This window comes from Sparus aurata, chromosome 4, assembly GCF_900880675.1.
Source record: "Sparus aurata chromosome 4, fSpaAur1.1, whole genome shotgun sequence".
NCBI lineage: Eukaryota > Metazoa > Chordata > Actinopteri > Spariformes > Sparidae > Sparus > Sparus aurata.
The window spans coordinates 8,493,495-8,515,419 of record NC_044190.1 but is presented as its reverse complement, the minus strand read 5'-3'; the positions used below and the strand labels follow the sequence as shown (position 1 = coordinate 8,515,419).

Sequence of the window (21,925 nt, the reverse complement as noted above, 5' to 3'; positions counted from 1 at the left end):
ACAGCTTACAGCACAGCTTATATGGACTTGAGACACTGATCCACTCTTAGATTTGTATCAACGCACTAAAACCAAGTGACTTTCTAGTCCAAGGTGAGACAAAACTACCAACAATCAGAGATCTGGGACATACGATAGCTTCCTGTGATTAATGTAGGACACCATACTAGAGCTGAATGATCACTTTATAGTCAATGTTGATCATTTTCTTAATCAATCGTTTAGTTGTTTGGGAAACACTGACAGTTTTCCCCGTTTTCTGACATTTTAAAGACCAAAGACCAAGATGACATCCTTAAATGTCTTGGTTTATCCATAACCCAAAATCTTTTTACTGTCATAGAGTAAAGAAACCAGAAAATGCTGAAATTTAGACTTTCCCTTTAAAAAGAAAAAAGACTCAAGCTGATCACTTATCAAAATAGTTGGCCTTCGATGTAATGTTTAACAACTAATGAATTACTTGATGCAGCTCTACACCACACCTAAAAACCTCTGCTCTTACTTTGTTCCAACTGCTGCTGCTGCTGCTTTCGTCATTAATGTGGAATTTCCCCACCTCCTGGAAGCCACTGTACGGCAGTGTTGAGCAACAATGCTTAATAGATGATCACTTCAGGCTCAGTTTACACAATGCGAAGAACAACCTCCAGACTTTGATCCCACAAGACTTTACAACCACCAGGTTTAAAAATTAAGAAGTTTATTTGTTCAAATAAACTGCCCAACAAATTAAAAAGGGTTTACAAAACAGAATAAAAGAGCTATGTAGTATATATAAACAAAAAGAAAAAAAATCAAACTGTGGACACATGGAGATATGAAGTAACTGTGTTTTTAAAACAAAACAAAAGATCATTGGCAAAAGGGCTGAATGTGGAAGTGTGTTAGCAGGACTTCTACAAAAGCTCTAGGCGTTGCGATCGATGCGGACGTCCACCTCTCGCCCATTGATCTTGGTTCCATTCATCATCCTGCAGGCTTTCTCGGCGCTCTCTGGAGAGTCGAATCTCACAGTTCCACAGCCCTTTGACTTCCCGTTCTCCATCTTGATCTCTGCGAACATTACCTGGCCTGCAGTGAACAAGAATGAGAGATGAGATTTCTAAAACCAGTGTTTCACAAAGTGCTGATGAGCGTTTAATCTGTCAAAAAATCTGTCAGCAATTAAGATTTAATGCATTCTGATTAATTCATTCTGAAGTTGAAGACATACCGCAGTGACTGAACTTCTCTTTCAGCTTTTGCCATGTCAGATCATAGGACAGCTGCAACACAGAAGAAACAAATTCAGTCAATACATTTGACAACATGAGTATATTTGAGGCTAGATGAAGATAAAGTATGTCAAACAAATATGTCATAAAAAGCTTATAATGCTTAGCCAACAGCTTAAGTCTACTGTAAAGTACCGCATCAGCAAATTCCGCTAAACAACCTGATCATAAAAAACTCATTTACAGCATCATTATCATTTACACTGATACATAACAAGCATGGGCTGAGTCCCAATAAAACCTCAATCTATACTTGAGCATAAACGCTTTGAGAAACATTAGAAAAATAGTCGTTAAGTGGCTCCGTCACTCCAATCCAATTTGATATGCTTCCAATTCTCTGAACTAGCATAGCTGTCACATATCCAGCACACACTTACATTTCGCACAAAGATCTGACAGCCTCCTTTGGAGCCGGAGCCTCTGTCAGACATGCCTCCACCCATGTGGCCCCCGCCTCCGTAGCCACCAAAGCCACGGTTCATGTCCATGCCCGACATGCCCATCCGGTCAAAACCGGAGCCCATCCGGTCCATCGACATGCTGCCCATTCCACCACCTGCAATCAACACAGACACACACACACAATTAAACAACTTAAACTCATGTACTGAACAGGTTTGTTTATAGAGGTTATTGTAGCTGGTGACAGATTTATATTAATGGCATTCTAAGACAATATTTCCATATTGAAACTGCCATACACTAACATTACACTACCTTTCACAATGACAAATAGCTCTTCATTAGTCTAGTCCAGTGACATGTCACTGACCTAGATTAATGAATAAACACTGTTAAACTATATTAATATTCCATTAAATCAGAACATGAGCTGTCAGAGAGCCCAATGTCACTGTGACATTGTTTACACAAAGGCAGACTTTGGACAAGTTTGTTTTCTTAAATCACAAACTCAACAAATAAGTTTACTATTTTCCACTTTGTGCCCTGCCCCATTCAAGTGTGCAGCGTCAAATGCAAAAAAGCAGAAGGCAGTGGGTGCAGCGACTGAAATAAACTCTGTCAATGACATCACTGGTCTCATTACTCACAGGTAGGCATGACAACAATTGCTCAACAAATGGAAACAAATGATATTGAATGAATTCCTACCGTTTCCTAGATGATGAGAGCACAAAGCAACATAAATCTGTCTATTTCTCCTGTTAATGATTAAAAATCCTAAATAAAAATGCTGTTATTTTATGCCCACATCAATCCAACATTTTCTGTTTTAAATCTGCTGCATCACATATCATCAAATGTAACAACAGTGTTGTGCTTTTACGAACAAAACATGAGAAGCAATTCAGTCAGGGTGCAATGACCAACTGAATTGATTAGATGCTATAAACTGACGTGCCAATTTTTTAACCGCCCACTCTGATGTGTGTATAATTGTTTGGGCCTGTTCTGCAGCAGCGTGGTATCATTCGCACGTGATTAAAATCAGGGTAAACATGATGGCACTGAGCTCTGGTGCAATACTTCTTACGGGAGGCAGCAGATTTGTCGACACGGCTGTCCTGCTCCTTCCAAATGGCTTTCATTCAGTATAAGCTAGGGCTGCAACTATTATTTTCACTGCCAGTTTTTTTTTCCAATTAGCGGTTTGATCAGTAAATGGTAGAAAATGGGGAAAGATTTTGATCAATGTTTCCCAAAGACCAAGATGTTGTCCTCAAATGTCTGTTTTTGGCCACAACCCAAAGACATCCAGTTTACTGTCACAGAAGAAAGAGACCAGAAAATATCCACATTTAAGTAGCTGGAGTCAGAGAATATTGACTTTATATTTTATTCTTATTATATTTTCCTTTATATTAATCAAACTGATCAGTTGATTGTGAAAGTAGCTGGTGATTAATTTTGTTTTCATTGCAGCTCTAGTAAAAAGCAGCTGTGGACAGCAGATACTGCAAGAACCATATCAATCTATATTAATTCCTGAATCAATGCAGACCGCTTTCGCCACATTATTATGAAGTAAACTGCTGGAGGGCTTTGAGGAACTTCAATTTAAAACACAGCATGGTAAATAGCTTTTCCATTGCGACTGTGGGCACAACATCATGCACACTGTCTGTCCCAATGTGAATCACTGTTGATCCAACTGAAGTATGCATCATACACCAGTGTACGGGACTTCATGTTCTGTTTAAGGACAATGTTTGTACGGAGGTCATCTGAAAAAAGGACATTCTCTCAAACATCTGGCCCTCCTTATTACCTATTCACCAAGGCATGACACACAATGACTTTCTGCACCATGGTCCACAAATTCGGACTTTTGCATAATAGGCTGTATTATCGCTCTCAAGAAACAATTAAGAATACAAACGTTCAAGAGTCACCAGTAATAAAAGAGGCCCCATGAATCTGCTAGAGCTGTACCCCCAAAGGTGATATGTACCTCAGGGATGAATTGATGTTTTACAGCTTTAGAAAAATAGTGGACAGAATATTTTATGTACCTAATCCAGTCCCCATGTGCCCCATGCCACCACTGCCCATGCCTCCTCCAAAGCCACCACCTAAAAAGATAAAGCGAGTTAGTGCGGATTAGATTAAACCATAACACAATAACGTAACACCGCCAAACACAGAATCAGTCAGCCAGTAGACAGACCACCACAGGAGGACAAAAAGCAACCCCTGAACTTGCATGAAATCCTATGACGGAAGTATCACTCACCCATTCCACCAAAAGAATCCCCAAATCCTCGATTCATTGACATGTCACTGTGGCCAAAGTCCCGATCCATTCCACCCATCCCTGACCGGTACATATCTCAACAGGAAAAAAATGTAACCTTAGATTTAAGATAGTGACAGCACAAAGGTTCATCTCCCCATTTACAGAATAACATCCCAGAACAAACGTCTACCCAGGAGGAGTGAATGCGGTCTCTTACCTCCCATCCTGCCAACTGGTGCCATGTCTCTCCCTCCAAAGCCGCCCATGTTGCCCATGGTGTCCATGCCCCCGAAGCCGCCGCCGCCGCCGCCACCCCCACCTCCACTCATCCCTGTCAGATGCAGCACCAAGTTTAAACCAAGGTCTCTCATTTCCTCCACAAAGAGATGATGATGGCGGCTTTCAAAGGGAAAACTCATAAGCCTTCAAAAACCTTACCTCCTCCAAGTCTGTTCATTCCACCACAACCTGGAACATCCATACCTGTGGCAGAATAGGTCAGTCAGAGCACGGTAAAACACACATTATATCCATTTACATCAAATGGGTCCATTATATATATATATCTATCTATCTATCTATCTATCTATCTATCTATCTATCTATCTATCTATCTATCTATGGCAAGACGCCATTTGCGGTCAGATTTTCAAATACAGTAAAAAGGTGCTTTCAGATGAAATGTAGGTCACATCCGAGTGACACTGCTCTCTTAAACCCACTGCTGCAGGGACAAAAGATGAGCTGTGAAAATGTCAGCCAACACTTGATGGTTGAATGGTTTACACATTAACTGTGTACATAAGTTTGGCTGGTATATTATTACAGAATGATGTTCAGAGTTGTTGATTAGTGTTTCCTTGTGCTGCTCATGTGATGACCAGCTAGTGGAGATGTACCCGATTTATCTTTGATAAACGTTTTCTTTCATTTCATTGTATGTAATGTACTGTAGCAGCACATGTGAGCATTTTCTGCACAAACACAACTGAAGACATTGTTTTCTTCAGTTGAGGTGACTCACCTCCAGGCCCCATGGAGCCCATTCCACCTCCTCCACCTCCACTAAGACGGTTGGCATTAATAGGCTGCCCTCCTGGCCCCAGTCCCATGCCAATACCACCTAGACCACCTACACAGAAACAAGAAGAAAAAAATGATTACACACCACAGAAAAATGAAAACAAAGCTGAATAAATAATCGCTGATGTTACTGACAGTCTTCGTAACAGATTTTCCCCAGAACATAATACTGATGTTTCTTAAAAAAGAAATGTGCAAAGACATTTCATTTTATAATCCTTTAATGCAAGTGCAAAGCACCAATTCTAAAGCAAGATGTACTGCTTAGAGCAAGGGTGCAACATTTTCCCTTGGAGGGCCAAAACTAAAATTAAATGGGGGGGCCATGAGCCAAAAGCAAACACCTTTTGTTTTGTACTGTTATTTTTCCAGAAAATTGTACTAAATCTGAGGTCCCCTTAACTGACTTCCTGACAGTGTCACTCAAAAATGATTACATAGTAGCTGCCCTACATATTTTAGAAAGCATTATTACCTCACAAAGTATTAAAGAGCATAAATGAATCCACGTTTAAATTCATTACTTCCACTAGAACATCTGGTGGGCCGAATTAGACCTCATGAAATTTGCCCCAAGGGCCCCACTTTGGGCAGACCTGGCTTAAAGCATACTTTACATTAAAACGTATAAAGACATTGCCTTTCAGTATAACACGTCATGTATCCACCCATGTATCATACAGTTTTAATTTGTGCAGCATTTCCATATCCTATTTCAGTGCAACATGCCTTAACATTCAGTGCAGACATCAGACTTTTGTCCATTCCATTAATAAACAAGCACACCATGGAGAGGGCACATACTCCAACTCCACTTGACTGTCTTTTGATACAAGTGTTTTCACCAAAAACCTGCAATTTAAATAAACGCTGAAGAATTCCTTCTCATGCAAGTCTCTTAATATCTAACCGATGTATCGACCACAACCTCTTTTATCATGTCCAAGCATGAAGCACCATGCAGGTGACAGAAAACATCAAACTACCAAAAGCTCTCCTACCAGGTAGGAAAAGAACGCTGCAAGCTGCTTAAAATCTATTTCTTTGGCATACAGCTTCAGCAACATATCTAGGTCTTGTAAACATCACTGTAAATCATTTAAGTCATTTTATTCACAAGTCATTTTTTACCAGTGGGTATCATACCTCCTACACTGACAATGTTAGTGATGTATACAATTCACAGATCATATCACTATGGATACTAGTTTGATTTTAACAACTGTATACTGTCAGTGTACTCACGTGGTAACTGAGGTGATTTTTCTACTTGACGGAAATCATCAGGGGGAAGAGATTTCTCATCCTATAAAACACAAAAGTTCATCAATGTAGTTCATGAACAAAATTCATCCTCTCATCCTGTACAGCTTAAGTTGTATAATGAATAGAAATAACATACCATTTTAACATGCATCTGTCTGTCAAAAAGCATCTGTCCATTGAACATGGCTGAGTCCAGAGTCAAGGAGAAGGGTCACAGTTAAATTGTAAAGCATTGATTTTTCTATTTTAGTGTTCAGTTTTGAAGGATACAAATGGCCTGCACAGCCTCCAGCGACTGCTCGAAAGTCACTGTTCCCATCCCACGACTCTTTCCGTCTTTATCTTCCTTGACATCTGCTCGTTTCACCACACCTGCCATGCCAAACACCTCCTTCAACTTCTTCCAGCCCACTTTGAAATCCAGCTGAAAAACAACAAGGACACGACCATTTTTAATCAACAAGACTAATCATGACTAGCGACAGTAAGAAATTGTTTATGACTGTGTCCTCACATTGGCCACAAACACTGTGTTGCCAAGTCGTCCGGCCTGCAGAGCATGGATGACGTCAGGTGGGATGTTGGGGTTGTTGGCAATGGAGGGCGGGATGTTCATCCCGCCAGGCCCCATGTCCTGCCCGCGACCTCCCTGCTGACCTCCTCCCATGCGCTGAAGCACACGCCGAGCATGTTCACCATCAGGGTCCTTAAAATAAGAATTACATTACAGTTTACTTCTGGGCAGCCAAATCAAGAGAATTATCAGGTATCAAAAAGGAATCAATCAGGTAATCATTGTCCGCTGACAACTGTACAATGCTATTCCACAGTGTGTGAGTGTGTTATCTGGGGGTATTCCAGGGTCCATTTCACTAAAAAGATATACTCTGTTGTAATAAATGCCACAATGATTTGTGACCACTAACACATTTCTCAGACCTTGAATAGATCAAATATACAGAAAATCCATAAGCAATGTGAAAAAATGCATCAGCTCAATGTCAAAGACAAAACCGAAATGTATAACCATCTGTCAAAGGTAGTATTGTGTCTGAACTTTCCAGCTGCAAATACAGGTAAAAAAAAAAGCTTTTGGCAGTTTCTGTTTTCTCTCCTCATATTTGTTCCATCATTTTTTTTCCAAAAGCAGGTGAAAAATGTGTATTACATCAAACACTTTCAAAAAAAAAAAAAAAAAATCTGGAAAAATGTTTTCTTAAGTCGTACACATAGTAGATAAGACATTTATAATATGTCGTGTAGTTTGTTTCTCAATGTGTTCATTATTTACTATTCAAAATCTGGACCATCACAGTGAGGCAGTAATGCAAAAACAAAACTGAAATCTCCTGCTACTCTGAGGAAAGGTGCATCTAAATTAACAGAGAAAACCCCATTTCATTTACTCCAAGAAGCTCAAAAAAGTAGTAAAAGAAAAGTTGTGATTTTGGTAGATAAAAATACAAAAAATAATTCAGTTTTGCTGCAATCTTTTAAAAGTAAAGCTGTTCTCACCTCCTTGATGTTCAGTGGCCTTCCACTCAGGTCATGCTTATTCATAGTTTCTATCGCCTTCTTCACAAACTCCTCATCTTTGAACTCCACCACACTGTTGAATCAGGGAGAAATGAGTCAGACTCAGAAGAGTCCACACAAGTGATTACAAAAAAAAGAAGGTCTATGCTTGAGAAAGTGAGGCCGTTTCTTACCCACAGCCCTAACCAGGGGGCATCATAGGAGTTCAAGTAGCGCACACATCCAAAGTTGAGGGAGTGAACAAAATACAGTTAGAATCAAATCAAAACACGAGAACATTATAAATCTAATTCAACAACATGCTTGTAGTATTTTCAATAGTGCATGTTGGCCATATCTTGCCCACCGGCTTCAGCCAGCAGGTTGTTGGTTGTGTTTAAGTCTACTGCAAACAAGTTAAAAACACTAATAAGAAACAGATTATTTACCATTATCTGAAGCAGCATTTACAATTAACTGTTTGAAAACAAATTAACAATAATGGTGTACATTTGGTTAAAAACAGGTTTTGTTAAAGACATGTGACACTAAAAGATACCTGCACATTGTAATTTAACTGAAACATTGTATTGTTTTGAACTGGACACAAATACCAAGGTGCAAGATTTAAAAAAAGAAAAAAAAATGCATATAAAAATTTACATTTTTGGGATGAACCAGTTTTAGGACTGCAATAAAGAAAAAAACGTGTGGTCCACCTTTGCATCTATAATATGCATTTTTGCCATTTGTATAAAAACATACCAATAAAAAAACATTACAGGATCTTTGAAGACCGTTTTGTTCCTTTGAAGAGAGAGCTGTGTCATATAACAAAATTTCAAAATATGATTTTGAGCCATGAGGGTCAATCAATGAGACAAATCACACAACCCACATTTCCCTTTGGAAAATGGCCAAACAAACAAACTTTAACACCAATTGAAATAACAACAACAAAAGCAAAAGTGTACTCTTAAAGAGTTCATTGGGCTACTTTTCCAAAAAATCAACAGGACATCTCCCTTTCAAATGAATATCAATCATTAGCCATCTATCAGGCTCTAAACACAACCTGCAGTATCTCCAGTTCAGTAACTTGGTAAGACCCAAAGGATCAGAACCTATAAGAGCACTGGATTAATAAGAGCCTGCTGAGGGCATTTAAAACCTCGTGCAGCAAGTTGGCCACATCACTTACCCTTGACTTTCCTTCTGCATCCTTAAAGAGCTCCACGTATGTAACCTCACCAACTACATGAGACATACAAAGGAAAAATACCAAAGAACAAAGGAATTTAAGTCACCAAGTCTTCAAGTCGCCGGTGGCCTTGGCAATGCCGCTACTGATGGAAATGTCCCATTAATGATCAACAGTCAGCCCAGACCAACATCCCACCAGACAACACCATGCCTTTCTGGGCAGTGACTGAGACACCCAAAGGCCAAGGCCAGAGAGAAACACAGCTACGTTAAACCTGGGAAATTCAAAAGACTTCAACATGATCAGTTTGTCAACAGATTCCATTCATAGCAGTTGAAAGGTTTAAACTGTCCGTTGACCTTTCAAAAAGGCTTCTTAAAACCCCCATAATTCAGAGAGTAAAAACAGTACAATATTTCATTCATGTTATCAAGATTCACCTTTCAACAAATGCAACAAAATCATTCAACAATCAATTCTACTGATGGTTTGAGGTTACATTTTGGAGCTGACAATGCCATGAAACAAGTGACAATGTAACTAGGTTCATCTTCCTTTTCTCACAGAGATATCAGCCCAAACTAAATTGGTGTCCATCCAAAAAGAATTTATTGAAACTCCAATGACCTAATATCACACTATGTTGGTTCCCTACTAACCAGAGAAAGCTACAAACTAAATGACTACTGATAGAAGCAGGATGCTCCATCTGGTAACAAAAGAAAAAGGGTCAAGAAGTTCTAATGAGCTGGGGACATTACCTTTCTCACGCATTAGATCTTTTATTGCCTGCCACTTCATATCATAGGGGATATTGCTGATGAACACCCGGTTCCTATGAGCACCCTTCTTTTCTCCACTGTGTTTGTCTTTGTAGGGATGGTAACGGTTTCCTCGTCGGCTCCCAGACGACTTCTCTTTACCATCATGCTTTTCTTTAGGGGGCTTAGTTTCTTCAGCATCCCTACAAAATGCACAAAGCTGCGAGTCAGATAACACATCTAACAGACCTGTCAATAATTGTGTGAGAAATAGCAGGTACTCATCGTGTGCTTAGCATTTTCTTCACCTGTAAGCAACACTTTCTCCCACACAGAATGAGTAGGACAGCTCAACAGCACCTCACATACACCTGGTATTAAAATGCAATCTGTATTGGGAACAAGTTATCCAGATAAAGAAAAACGTGTAAATATGTAGGATTCGATCAGATCTGCCTGACCATGTCTTGAGGTCGTCTGATCTGCATTGTGTTTCGATCTCAGAACTGAAGAAGCCTTTGGATGAGAGTTGAAAGAAACTGAAACAAGTCTTGTTGCCTACAACATAGCACTTAAAATGTCAGGTAGGTGTAAATGCATTTCACACAACGTGTAAGTATCCATACACAACGTAACAGTTTTCAGCGAACAAAAATATTGGTTCAAAATGTTGAGAGCAAGTAGCAAAGCTGAGTATCAGGTGCATGACTAAAATATGTATTGTCCAGGTAAAGACCCCTTTTTAAAACCAGGTGTAACTGGGGTGTTGACGTCACATTGATGATACTTCTTACCTTGAGAAAAATTTGTCAAAAAGGTTATTTGGAGAGCCCAACCGACTGAGATGTTGGTTGGATATAAATGTCCTGTAGCAAATATATCAGTCTTGGCTATGTTGTCCAATACAGCCCAATAGGAAAACTTTTTACATCATGTGCTGCTGAAAAGGGTCTTAGGGAATTTTCCAATTCTTATTTTTCCAAAGAAGTTTACCCTTCCAGCAGACTGATGTAATTTTAGACAAGAAAGTTGATTCATAATCTTTAAAATATCCACTTCCCATTTGTCATCAATGTTTGAGGGATTGCTGCAAAACATCTGTGAATATACCAATATATCAATATCAGATTTATTTATTTCTTTACATCCTCAACATCATCCTAAAAATCCAGTATCAGTTGAGCACAGGGCCTAGTTATCAGGCAACATAACAAAATCAAAACTACTACACTTCTATGACAACTCTGTGACACCTTTAGGTTCCTGTGAGTGTGAAGGCAGATTAATTCATGAACAATTGACCTTTCCCCAACAATTAGGTGTAGTATCAGGATACATAACATTCAACAGACAGGTGGATACTTGTTTTCCATTCAGAATACCTAACTCTGAAGTTAAAGGTGCACTACGTAATTTGGGGAAGACATTTTAAATTAGAAGAGAGAGATCTTCATCGTTTTTATACATTAAAGTTTAAATAATAGAAACTCTTTGTTTTTATGACTGAACAAACAAACTGACCTTAAAGGAGCACAGAATATCATACTTTCTTTACGTGTGGCGGACCCTGACACCTTACTAGCTTCAAACAGTGTACTGGGGACCTTCTTTTCCTCTTAGAGCAGAAAAAAATAAAAAAATTAATCCATTAATTATGATTTTGAATTTCTTCTCCAAAACTACATATTGGCTCTTATAAAAAAAAACAAAAAAACAACAACAACTACTAGCTCCACTGCTTGAATCACAAAAACATAATTTATGATGATTTGTGACTCATATATAAAAATTGTACTTATGACTGATGTACAGGACAAATATTTAATCATTTGCTAAAATAATTAAGGTGACCAGTGTCGTTTATATATTAAGACTATTTTACGGTGTAACGTTAGCATCGCAGCTAATTGGTAGCTTAACTCAGTGCAACCTAACGTCAAATCTGAATGAGAATAACAGGGATGCTAATGCCAGCTGATGTTATCTGAGATCGAGTGAAGCCTTATTGAGTATCACTTAAGTTAAAGTGTAAAGAGAGGTCCAACTCTATTAATTCACGTGAGTTTCATTTCTGCATTTAGCGTTAATACTAACGTTATCGACATTAGCGCCCAGTCAGGCTGAGCCATTACACGGTGGTTAGCTTTGTCGAGAGAGCAGTTATGAGACTCCAGCTAGAAGTTACACAGCATGCTTTAGACGTCAAGATAGCTGCACATGGAGTTAATATCAAAGGTAATTAGCGGCCACGGTGTTTGTTAACAGATGACAGAGGCTTCTTGGCTAACAATAGCTAGCATCACAGGACTCCATCTTAGCTAAGCTAGCTAACGGCTGCACAGACGGGACGGACTGAACAATGCATCGTCTTCACTCACGTTTTCACGCCATTAGGTGTCTCCTCGGACGTGTCCTCGGTTTCGGACTTGACGGATGCAGTAGATTCCTCTTGCTTTGGCTCCTCATCAAGGCTTGCAACATCTGCCATGTTGATTCTGTTTGCCCAACACAACGCAAGATGCCCCTGTCTCTACGCAGTTCAAAATGTGCAGTGAGGAGGCTTCTTCTTCTTCTTCTGTGCGTTTCTTTTTTTTTTTTTTTTTTTTTTTTGGCGGATTGCAACACCTGCTGTTAGTCCACCTACCGTCCTGGAGTGTGTAGCACAGGGACCAGTGGAGCTGTGCGCCTCCAACGCGAGATTTGGGAGATGTTGCTAGGCTGAATAGAGAAGATTACAGTCGAGGAATGAGCGCAGATATAATTGGGACCACTTTAAAAGAATGTCCACATGATTGATCTGAGGTGAGTCGACACTTCCAGGGTTTAGCAAGCGAGCAACCTTGTACCTGTGCGCAGAGAGTGACCCCTCTGATGGATGCATATTCGTGCTTCTGAACAGAACCAGACCTAGAAACCAAAATCCAGACATGTGCAGCCCACTACAGCAGTCTGATTGATGCACAAGACAAAGACAGAGCATTTGAAGTATCTGCTAGAACCAGTGAGTCCCTGAATACTCTGCAAATGTTGTTATGCTAATAATAGAGTGCAGAATGAGCCAAGCCAATTCATCATTCCTGAAACTATTGATTGATGCACTTTTGCTCTGCTGGAAGAATAATTTCATTTTCTTTATACAATATGCTTTAACATTTGTAGAGAGTGTGCTCAGCAGGCCTGTGCAGCAGAATCCACCGCCATAACAAAACAAAACACTTCTCAGTATCACATAAAGCTGATTGAATTCCTGTCAGACAAAAAAAAACTTCGTCCAGCTCCCAATTGATTAAAGTTTTTTGACTAACGAGGACAAGGACGTTTTGAGCTTGAAGGAACAGGAACAAAAATGAAACTTCAGTCATGCCGATGGAAGTTTGGGTGAAGTTTTGTCTTCCAAAAAACATCTCTGGAGCTTCACAGTCTGCTTGCAGATTCTCCTAAACAAGTGAAGTACATGGGGACTTGTTTGCTCCACACATCTTGTCTGGCATAAGACACGCCTCTGAGGGCCCTGACATCAAATCTATTTGAAAAGGTGTTATTTACAACCTTTTTTAAGACAAAATAAGCTGCTAAGCCTAAAGCACTAATGCACATCATGTCTGCATGAGCTGCATGTAGATAAAGACTGGATGTTGTGGGTTGAATTTATCCTTTAAGGCCAAAACATTTTTGTACCTTTTGATAATGGTGTTAGTTCTATGCTGCATAACAGTATCGTTTACACACCTAGCATACGTGTGTACACATGAACAATAATTCAAAGCAAGTCTTTCTAGAAAACAAGCATAGAAGGTCAATGGTAAAGTGTGAGGCTTATGGATAAAGTACTGATAATAGGAGGGGGGTGCAGACAATGTAAAGCCACATATTACAGTTGCGGTAATTCACACCGTAGATCTGCAGAGTCCGACTTTAATTGCATCAGAATCAGAACCCTCAGTGCATCTTCAGGTGAGCTTCTCCAGCCCAGATGTTTGCTATCGTATGGGGAAGTGTCTTATCACATACTGACATTTTTGGGTTGCACTTTAAAGCCACAAGTTCAACAAATGGTGCAAGCTAACACCCGGAGGTACATACATTTTCACTCCATCCAGGAACAGATACCGATGACAAGTCAGGTGTGATTAAAGACAGATTGCAACAAGTTCAAATTACAACATGGATAAGGTTGACCTGTAGCATAGCTGTGAAGTTAACCTTTAACTTTATGTACAGAGCATTTTATACTCTGTCAATAAAAAAATCAGGTCAGTAAAATGACAGTACACTTCCTTGATGGTCAGCATACATCCAGCAGATTAGTGTTGCACAATTCACATTAAGACAGCTGGAGTATAACTTCATAACCTCAGTTCTCTGACAAAGAACAAACAGTTCACATTGAGATGCACTGAGTTAATGTTGAAGCCATCAAAAGTGTGACTTTTTTTGTCACAGCAGTGACAAAAGTTTAAAGTCAGATTTATATTAGTTAGTTTTTTGGTAGAACCAGATTAGGTCAATAGATATGATTTTTCAAAGTAGTTACTAAAAGATCCTCTCGCAAACACTCCTGACTAAAATGTGATTTACTTGAAGAGACATGAAGTTGTCTTTACAACACACCGAAGAAAGACACGGTCAAAAAAGTTACTTCACTCTTTCTCAACCATCAATATAGTCAAATTGGAAACTCATGATTGACAAGCTTTTGTTTAGCTTTAACTTTGCATTATGAAGTAAATGTTTGCACAACACAACGGCTGTAGAATAATGACACCATTGGCGTTTAAAAATTGGTTCCCCCTTGAACCTCACCATATAAAGGAAGACTGACTGACACTATTTCTGTCTGTTTTTAACATCGTCATTATTGACTAAATACATTTATAAAGTTTCCTCAATTTTTTTTCTCACAATTTTTTGTTTATTTATAGTGTGAATACCACAGAATAATACAATACAAACCTGGTCCTAACTAGCATGCATCTGATGTGGCCATCGCTAGTTTATTGAAGACATTTTCCAAAGAGAGATGCCAAAATGTTTCTTTTCATTTTTGAATAATCTTATCAGCAGTTATAGCAGTATTTTTATTTTTATAGCACACTATGATGTGTACAATCGCCTGCAATATGTAGGACGTATACTGCAGTATCTGGTTACAATACTTGCTTATTGAATGTATAAATATAAAACTCAAAATGCCAGTATGGGAAAATATGTGTAATTAAAATACTAGTAATTATAGATATTCTATATAAACTGATATGATTTTATTTTAGCCATTTAGTCGCCTCGCTATGTGCTGGAATTTACTGACCAGCTGTTGAACAGCGACAGACAAAGGCTCAGGGATTACAATGAAGTCATTATTTTGGGTTATTTAGGTCATTATTGAAGTAACTCTGTATTTACATTATCTGTTCTTTTAACTCCTCGTGCAGCTTTCTATGATTTTGCATTGAAAACAGATCACGTCGGTGGTTTCCCAAACAAAAACATCCAACACATTTCAGATATAATTAATGATTAATCAATAATAAATTGTCATGGCAGTCATCGATCAATTCAAGAAATCACTTAAAATTAGCATTCCTCGGTGTGTAAATAATATTTTAGATTATTATATTTACCCTCAAAAGTCGCACCATCGTTTTGTCTAACTTACAGACGATGTCAATTTAATTAAGTTGTGAGCCTCAGGAGAATTAGTAATTGCTGCAATCAGGCTAATGAGGACGCTGAATAAAGTATCTAAAATCCTTGTAATTTAACTGCGTCTGCCTTTGTGCTGTCTTGTACAGATTGTATTATCACAAAAGGGCATGGTGTAGAGTTCATTAATATTATGGGGGGGATACCGTGAGAGCAGTTCACAGAATAATGTTTTTATAGTTCTCAATATCAGTTTTGCTGCTTAGATAAAAGTCTAGCAATCTTTATCCTTATGTCCTATGGACACCGGGCAGCATTCGGATATGCTTTATGCAACAGGTTTAGATTGTCTCAGCAGTTCTTCTTCCAGACACAAAGGAGTCCAAAGCACGCTGGCACTCAAGTAAAAGCTTAAATTGCTTGTTATGACTGTTGACAGGTACGATAAACAGGAATGGCACAGGTAAACACAGTCTTCACTCAAGTAGAAGTAAGAAAATACAGGCTCTGAAATGTACTGTAGTATTGAAGTAAAAAGTTTCCCTCTGAATGCTAACTGAAGCTCACAACATATTAATATAATTCAAAGACTATTAAAGTTAAAGGGAGGATCAGTAGGATTTGTCCCAGCTGTTCCTGAACGCACCACAAAGATTGAGATAGTGAATTGTTGAGTTTCATTCCCAGGACGTCTCATAGACACATGCTGGGTTGGTAAAGCGTCCCGAGCAGCAACAAAGTGAGAAAATAAGAAAATCCAGGCAGAGGGCTGCAGGGTGTCTGCAGTGAGACAATAATCAAATCAGTTTGATTTATATAGCCCAAAATCCCAATCACATTGCCTCAGTGGGCAATACAACCAATACAGCGTGCAACATCCTCTGTCCTCAGACCCTCGAGTGTAGAAAAACTTGCCGTAGCACACCTTTTCTCCCAGAATCCAGCCGCCCTCTCTGCCCGTTTCCGTCTATTCCGTGTTGTCTCGCTACGTCTGCTGTGCGTGATGTGCACTGATGAATGCTGAAATCAGTCTTGTGATGTTGGGAAGGTCTTCATACGTAGGAAGGAACAGGCAGAATACTCAAGTGAAGTACAGATACCTGAAAAATCTACTTATTCGCATTTGTACTTTACTCCTTCCCACCTCTGACGATAAATGTCATATCAGCAGATGGCCTCATGTAAGTTGTTGTAGTTCTGTTCATGTTCACATGACTCACCATAATGGGTTTAATAACAATGACAATTCACACTGTTTGCAGCTTGACCTCATCACTGATGATCGCACACTATTGCGCCGTGACCCGATACTTTTCCATTTCGACCTTGTCTTTTAAATTGACACGAGTGCAATGAGGCAGCGGCTAAAGATTGCATTGCCTGTACAGTGTGACATCTCCTCATCTTATTTGCAAGTACTGTCCTTGAAATAAAAAAAAGGTGCTTATGAGTAGCTGACTCTGGTGACAAATCACAGTGGTGCCGCGCTACCTATGTCTACTCAGTTACAGCCCAGCGTTGACAACACAGCGGGGCTGGGTACGTACTGATCCAGGGAAGAAGGACAGTTTAAAAGACACTGCAGAGGCATAAAAGTGTGAAGCAAAAGTGGAGGCGAGGGAGGGAATTCACCTCTGGGAATTTGTCTGCTGTTTACAACCGAATAAGAGAAATGAAGCTATCTTTGCCACTTTTAAGCAACGATGACCGTCTCCCTCGTGGCATGCCTTATCCTTAGATCCGAGTCACTGCACCACTGTGTCAGAAACTCCATTGCTGATATGAATTTGCGCTGCACAACAACAAAACAGATGGCCAGACGCTCCACTGCTGCATTCTGTTACAGTGGGCAATCTCATGACCTGCTGCCTTTCCTTTCCTTCACAGTGATGCTTTTCATTCAGTACAGTGAAATCTATTTAAACACACGTGTCTTCTCGTTCACCGTGTCCCGGGGAGGAGGCTTGCATTTGTAAAGCCTACAAGCAGAGGGTCTAATTCAATTTGACCAACAGCGAACTGCACCAATTAAAAACGCATCATCAGACCAGGCTCGGAGGATAATGCTGCGCTGTACCAAAAATACCTTTGCAGCAGCATTTACTGGCCAGGAGCGGTGAGAGGCGGCATTCCCCCCCCCCCCCTGGCTAAGCTGGTGGTATTCCTGTCACATTTTGGTGGAGTCATTTTTAGAAAAGCCAAGTGAGCCGCGGAGGGGAGAGAATGAGGAGAGGGGGAAAAAGATGAGGCGGATTGCTTGTTTATGCTGCTGCATCCGTCCTGGTGTTGCCGAGGAGCGGGGAGGGCACGGGGAGGGGGGGGAAATGTTGTGAATGAGTGAGGCAGCAGAGCAGCTGAGTGAGACTAACAAGTGGTTGCCATGCAGCAGGAGCAAGCGTGCGTGCTTCTGGAGGGGGAGATAGAGAAACAGAATGATAATGAGTAGGAGGCAGCAAGTGAGGGAGCATGAGGAGAGGAGCCGTATCTCCGAGAAGAGACACATATCATCGCTTGATCCTGCCTCTCCCCCTCTGCCTCCCGGTTTCTCTCTCTGTCTCTCGCTCTGTGTTTAGATGAGAGGCTAGCGTGGCGCGTCCGGAATGCCAGCGATGGATGGATTCACGGATACGTGTCTGAGGACTCCGAGGAAGAGGAGTTGCCCGCAAGAAACAGCAGCAACAGGTCTGTAAGGATGGAACGATAATGACGGTGAGACGCCTGCTTTTTACTTCTTGAGACATCCTCGCTCGAGAATCTGCCAATGCGGTCTCTCTTTCACCCTACCTCACCCTCCCTCGCTGTCTCTCTCCCACACCATGCACACTTGTGCAGCGTCCTCCTCAGCATTCTACTTCCTTCGCCCCTCGTCTGTCTTTTCCCAATTCTGTCTGTTCATCCCCCCCGGTCCCCGTCTGTATGTACCCTCCCTCTCTCCCCTCCCCTCCTCTCGCACGAGCCACCTGCTGCTCGTGTTCATGTTAAAAAAGATTTGGGAGGAAAAGAATGACAGGAGCAGGCATGCACTTGTGTGACCACACCAGTTCTGGGATCATGTTTCGGTCAATCACCGCCGCGTTCCTCTCTAATGGAATTACAGTGACTGGCACGCAACAGGTAGAGAGCCCTTTTCCTCTAAAGCAAACATACGTAGCGTCGCATCTTCATGAGATGAGGCGCTTGCATAGACACATCACCGCTTTGCCTGTGTTTAACAGCCGGCTATGCGCTGCGACACGTTGTAATTCCAACTCGATTTAAAGGAATGTAGCCTTGGCATTGGCTCGTATCCCTTGAACCCCGCTTTCCTGCAGTCTCCCTCACTCTTCTGCTCGCGTTTGCCTTTTGAAATTTTTCTGCAAAATTCCCAGAGGGGCAGAGTGAGCGAGAGAGCGATCGAAGTCTCCGGACATCTGTTTGATACCACATTCAAAAGAGGCTATTTATAGAGACCTGTAACCCCCCCCCCCCCCCCGTGTTTCATGGTCAGCGCCTTTCAAAACATTTAAATTGCTCCTCATATCTGCGCCGTTGTTCCTCACAGCTTGCGCAGTGTGTGCATTAACTGTGATAGCATGTTGATTCAGTGAATTTCTCTCAACACAGCGCTAACCTGAAGCCATCATGTAATCTCTGTCCAGGTAACATGCAGGCTTCTAAACGCCTGACCCCATCAGAGGAGAGATGAGGCACCTAGATGCTGGTTTACCATGTGTAGCGTCCACTACAACCACTCCCTTGCTGCCATGAGCGGAAACGACATGATGGCGCACTCTCTGACTCTGGAGCAGAAGACGGCGTTTGCCTTCGTGGGGATGCTACTGGTGTTCCTGGGGCTGCTCATAGTAAGGTGTTTCCGGATCCTGCTGGACCCCTACAGCAGCATGCCTTCCTCCAACTGGGCCGACGGTATCGAGGGGCTGGAGAAAGGGACGTTCGAGTACGCCCTAACTTAACACAGGGACACACACGTCCATAGATGTCCTCGCAAACAGAACTGCCTATAGATATGTATACACACGAATACACACGCGCAAACACACACGAGCCCTGCACAACCATTGCACCTGACACTGACGCACCATTAAGACATCTCTCTGTGACGGAGCGAGCCAAGAGACTGAAGCTGTGTATGCTGTTAAATGTGTGTGTGCTGTTAGTTCAGAGCCAGTGTAGAGTCTCTCTACCGTATGTGACTACTTGTCTGTTGTTTGTGTGCGTCTGAGCGAGTGTGAGGCAGACGCTGTGTCATATCCTTTGCCCTTCTGCCAGGGGGGGTGTGCATTTCAGCTCATCGATTTACAAGGAAAGCGGCTGAAGCTCCCTTTAACCCACACCCTACAAGTTGAATGTCTGTAGAGGTGGTTAGAGGTGGATGCTCGTGGGACAGGGTGGGGATTTAGGGTGCAGTGGGATTATTCAGATGTAGTTTTGAAGACTCAGGGACAAGATTCCTTACGTGAAAACAGAGTGGTCGCACCTCTGCACAGCAGAGCTGTTCTGCACAAGAATGTATCTGGTTGGAAACAGGGTATTACGTGTAACTTGTGCTTTGTGGACAAATCAAATCGCGTCTGTTGGTGATCCAAAGGAATGCTGCTGCTGCTGCTGCTGCTGCTGCTGCTGTTGCTGCTGTTGCTGCTGCTGTGTGTACAGATTGGTCCTTTCCGTGGCGTGAAAGGCATTTCAACAAACTGTGATTTACATTATGGTGTTACTGTTTCTAAATGATGCAAAAACAGCTCTCAGAGCTTGTATTGCTGCTGCCTGTGAGTGATTGTACACTGTGTGTTGCCACAGTTACATGTCCGAGTGAAAGAGGAAAAACCCCAACTGTTTACTTTCGACAGTATGTCTGCAGAGACGTATGATAGTGTTGATTTATGGACTGCCAATTGTTCCGTCCGTCAAGCGTTCTGTCTAAAGGTTGGCTGACGCAAGCAAGCCAAAGAACTTTGAAGGGAAATGCGGATTACAAACTGGGAAGGACTCTCTCTCTCTCTCTCAGCGCTGCTAGTTTTCTAATGACAAGGATGAACTCTCACTACCTGCCTGCAGAGGAAAAAGGTCACATGGAAAACAGGGGTGGGATGTCTGTCAGCACTGCACCTGAACATCTTCCTCCTCCCGTTTCTCAGCCATCGTCACCCTCTCTCACCTGCTCTCTTCCTGCCCGACGGAGGAAGACCGGACAGTCGGAGACAGAGATTCGTTAATACGGCAGACCGGTCGAAGTCTTGAGTGTTCCTTTGCTAATTTCTACGGTCTACGGTTTCTCCTTAGTGCTGTGAATCTGCCTTACTGTGACCTTCAATGGGTTTATGTGCCTTCATCTAGAAACATTAGAGCACCTGTGTGTGTGTGTGCATGTGTGTGTGCGTGTGGGCGCGTGTGGCATATCATGAAGACAGATAATGCATCTCCTGACCTGTTGCTTGCTCAGCTGGTGGTAGAGTTTTCTCATTGATATAGATTTGATTCAATGATGTGAAATAAATACAAATTTATTCACTTTAAATATGGTCGGTCGAATCTCTGCTTTTCATTTTTTTTTTTTTTTATCTGCAGCGCACGTCGGGGGAAGAATAATGCTTGTGAGTTCAGTTGAGATCAAATTGGCTCGGTACTTTAGGTGACAGCTTTTGGTTGATGGACTGCAGAGGCTCAAATTAGAGCTTTTTTGGGGTTTGTGTTCTCTGCCTCTTCACTCTGGCAGTGGTTGTCTGACGTTTGCTGCAGCACAGACAGATCAGGACTGAGAGGCTGCATTGTAGCAGCGGTTCCCAAACTCAGGGTCCCGACCCCCCACCAGCATTACTATGTTGTTCTTCCTGGCCTCATGGGAACTGTCGCAGTGAGCTTGAATAATGGCCTCCTGCGCTTGAAGGAAGCAGTAGCATGATAAAATGTAGAATGTTAGCATAGACAATAAGGTCAGCGACACCTGTAATTTGCTATCCATGTTGAATTTTCTTGTGGAAAAGGATCACATGGCCAATCAGGGATGGACATGTCATGACTGTTAACGCCCAATCAGGGAGCTTCACTGTTTCCAAAGTCTCTGTTTCTGCTCGTTCACATTTACATTGGATTAGTTTGAACTAAAACAAATCCAGTCCGGCAGCATTTTCAAAAGTCTCCGTGTTAGGGTTCATAAAATGCAGGAGTTGTGTGGATGACAGACTTAATGAAGCAAAAAGTGATAAAGTGAAAACATTCTTGTGAATGTTTCACAGGAGCTGCGATTTTAAAGGTTGTATGAAAACCTTTAAAAAATATGTATATACAGTAGGCCTCTATCTCAGCACTCCATTTATGTCAGCAAAATGAAATAGTTTTTTTTTAGGTTTGGATTTATTATTTTAAAGAGTACCGAGTTAAAACATGTAAAGAACCAATAGAACAGTAGCCAAGCATTGAGGAGAAGAAAACGATAACGTTTTAAAAATACCATCATTAATAAATGGTTAATTTATAG

At 41.3% G+C, this 21,925-nt stretch overlaps 2 protein-coding genes across 5 annotated transcripts; one reads left to right on the top strand and one right to left on the bottom strand.

The window, feature by feature from the left end:
• Nucleotides 1-686: 686 nt before the first annotated feature.
• Nucleotides 687-12,388, bottom strand: LOC115580397 (myelin expression factor 2-like). Of its 3 annotated transcripts, XM_030414690.1 has the most exons (18): nt 12,186-12,317; nt 10,116-10,196; nt 9,808-10,010; nt 9,044-9,096; nt 8,037-8,044; nt 7,843-7,936; nt 6,842-7,033; nt 6,598-6,751; nt 6,464-6,513; nt 6,307-6,367; nt 5,003-5,110; nt 4,417-4,461; nt 4,196-4,309; nt 3,976-4,071; nt 3,755-3,814; nt 1,658-1,836; nt 1,217-1,268; nt 687-1,074 (listed from the first exon to the last, which is right to left on the bottom strand). In XM_030414690.1, exons 3-18 carry the CDS (start codon nt 9,845-9,847, stop codon nt 911-913), a joined length of 1,470 nt encoding a protein of 489 aa, XP_030270550.1. In that variant the 5' UTR covers nt 9,848-10,010; nt 10,116-10,196; nt 12,186-12,317; the 3' UTR covers nt 687-910. The 3 variants fall into 3 exon arrangements, with proteins under 3 accessions (XP_030270550.1, XP_030270548.1, XP_030270549.1); XM_030414688.1 differs by lacking the exon at nt 10,116-10,196 and having other exon boundaries at nt 12,186-12,387; XM_030414689.1 differs by lacking the exons at nt 3,755-3,814; nt 10,116-10,196 and having other exon boundaries at nt 12,186-12,388.
• Nucleotides 12,389-14,736: 2,348 nt separating this feature from the next.
• On the top strand, nt 14,737-20,965 carry ctxn2 (cortexin 2). Of its 2 annotated transcripts, none has more exons than XR_003983856.1 (2): nt 14,737-18,132; nt 19,089-19,102. XR_003983856.1 is itself a non-coding variant. In XM_030414691.1 (2 exons), the coding sequence occupies exon 2, from the start codon at nt 19,158-19,160 to the stop codon at nt 19,401-19,403; it is 246 nt and encodes an 81-aa protein (XP_030270551.1). In that variant the 5' UTR covers nt 18,166-18,564; nt 19,089-19,157; the 3' UTR covers nt 19,404-20,965. The 2 variants fall into 2 exon arrangements, 1 of the variants encoding a protein (XP_030270551.1); XM_030414691.1 differs by lacking the exon at nt 14,737-18,132 and adding an exon at nt 18,166-18,564 and having other exon boundaries at nt 19,089-20,965.
• Nucleotides 20,966-21,925: the final 960 nt, after the last annotated feature.

Excerpts from the sequence above, each read along its gene's own strand:
- LOC115580397 (XM_030414688.1), bottom strand. The coding sequence starts at position 12,295 with ATGGCAGATGTTGCAAGCCTTGATGAGGAGCCAAAGCAAGAGGAATCT. Across the intron at positions 10,011-12,185 it reads ACACCTAATGGCGTGAAAAC|GGATGCTGAAGAAACTAAGC; the intron begins GTGAGTGAAGAC and ends TGCATTTTGTAG. Across the intron at positions 6,514-6,597 it reads GGAGGCTGTGCAGGCCATTT|CCATGTTCAATGGACAGATG; the intron begins GTATCCTTCAAA and ends CTCTGGACTCAG.
- ctxn2 (XM_030414691.1), top strand. The coding sequence starts at position 19,158 with ATGTGTAGCGTCCACTACAACCACTCCCTTGCTGCCATGAGCGGAAAC.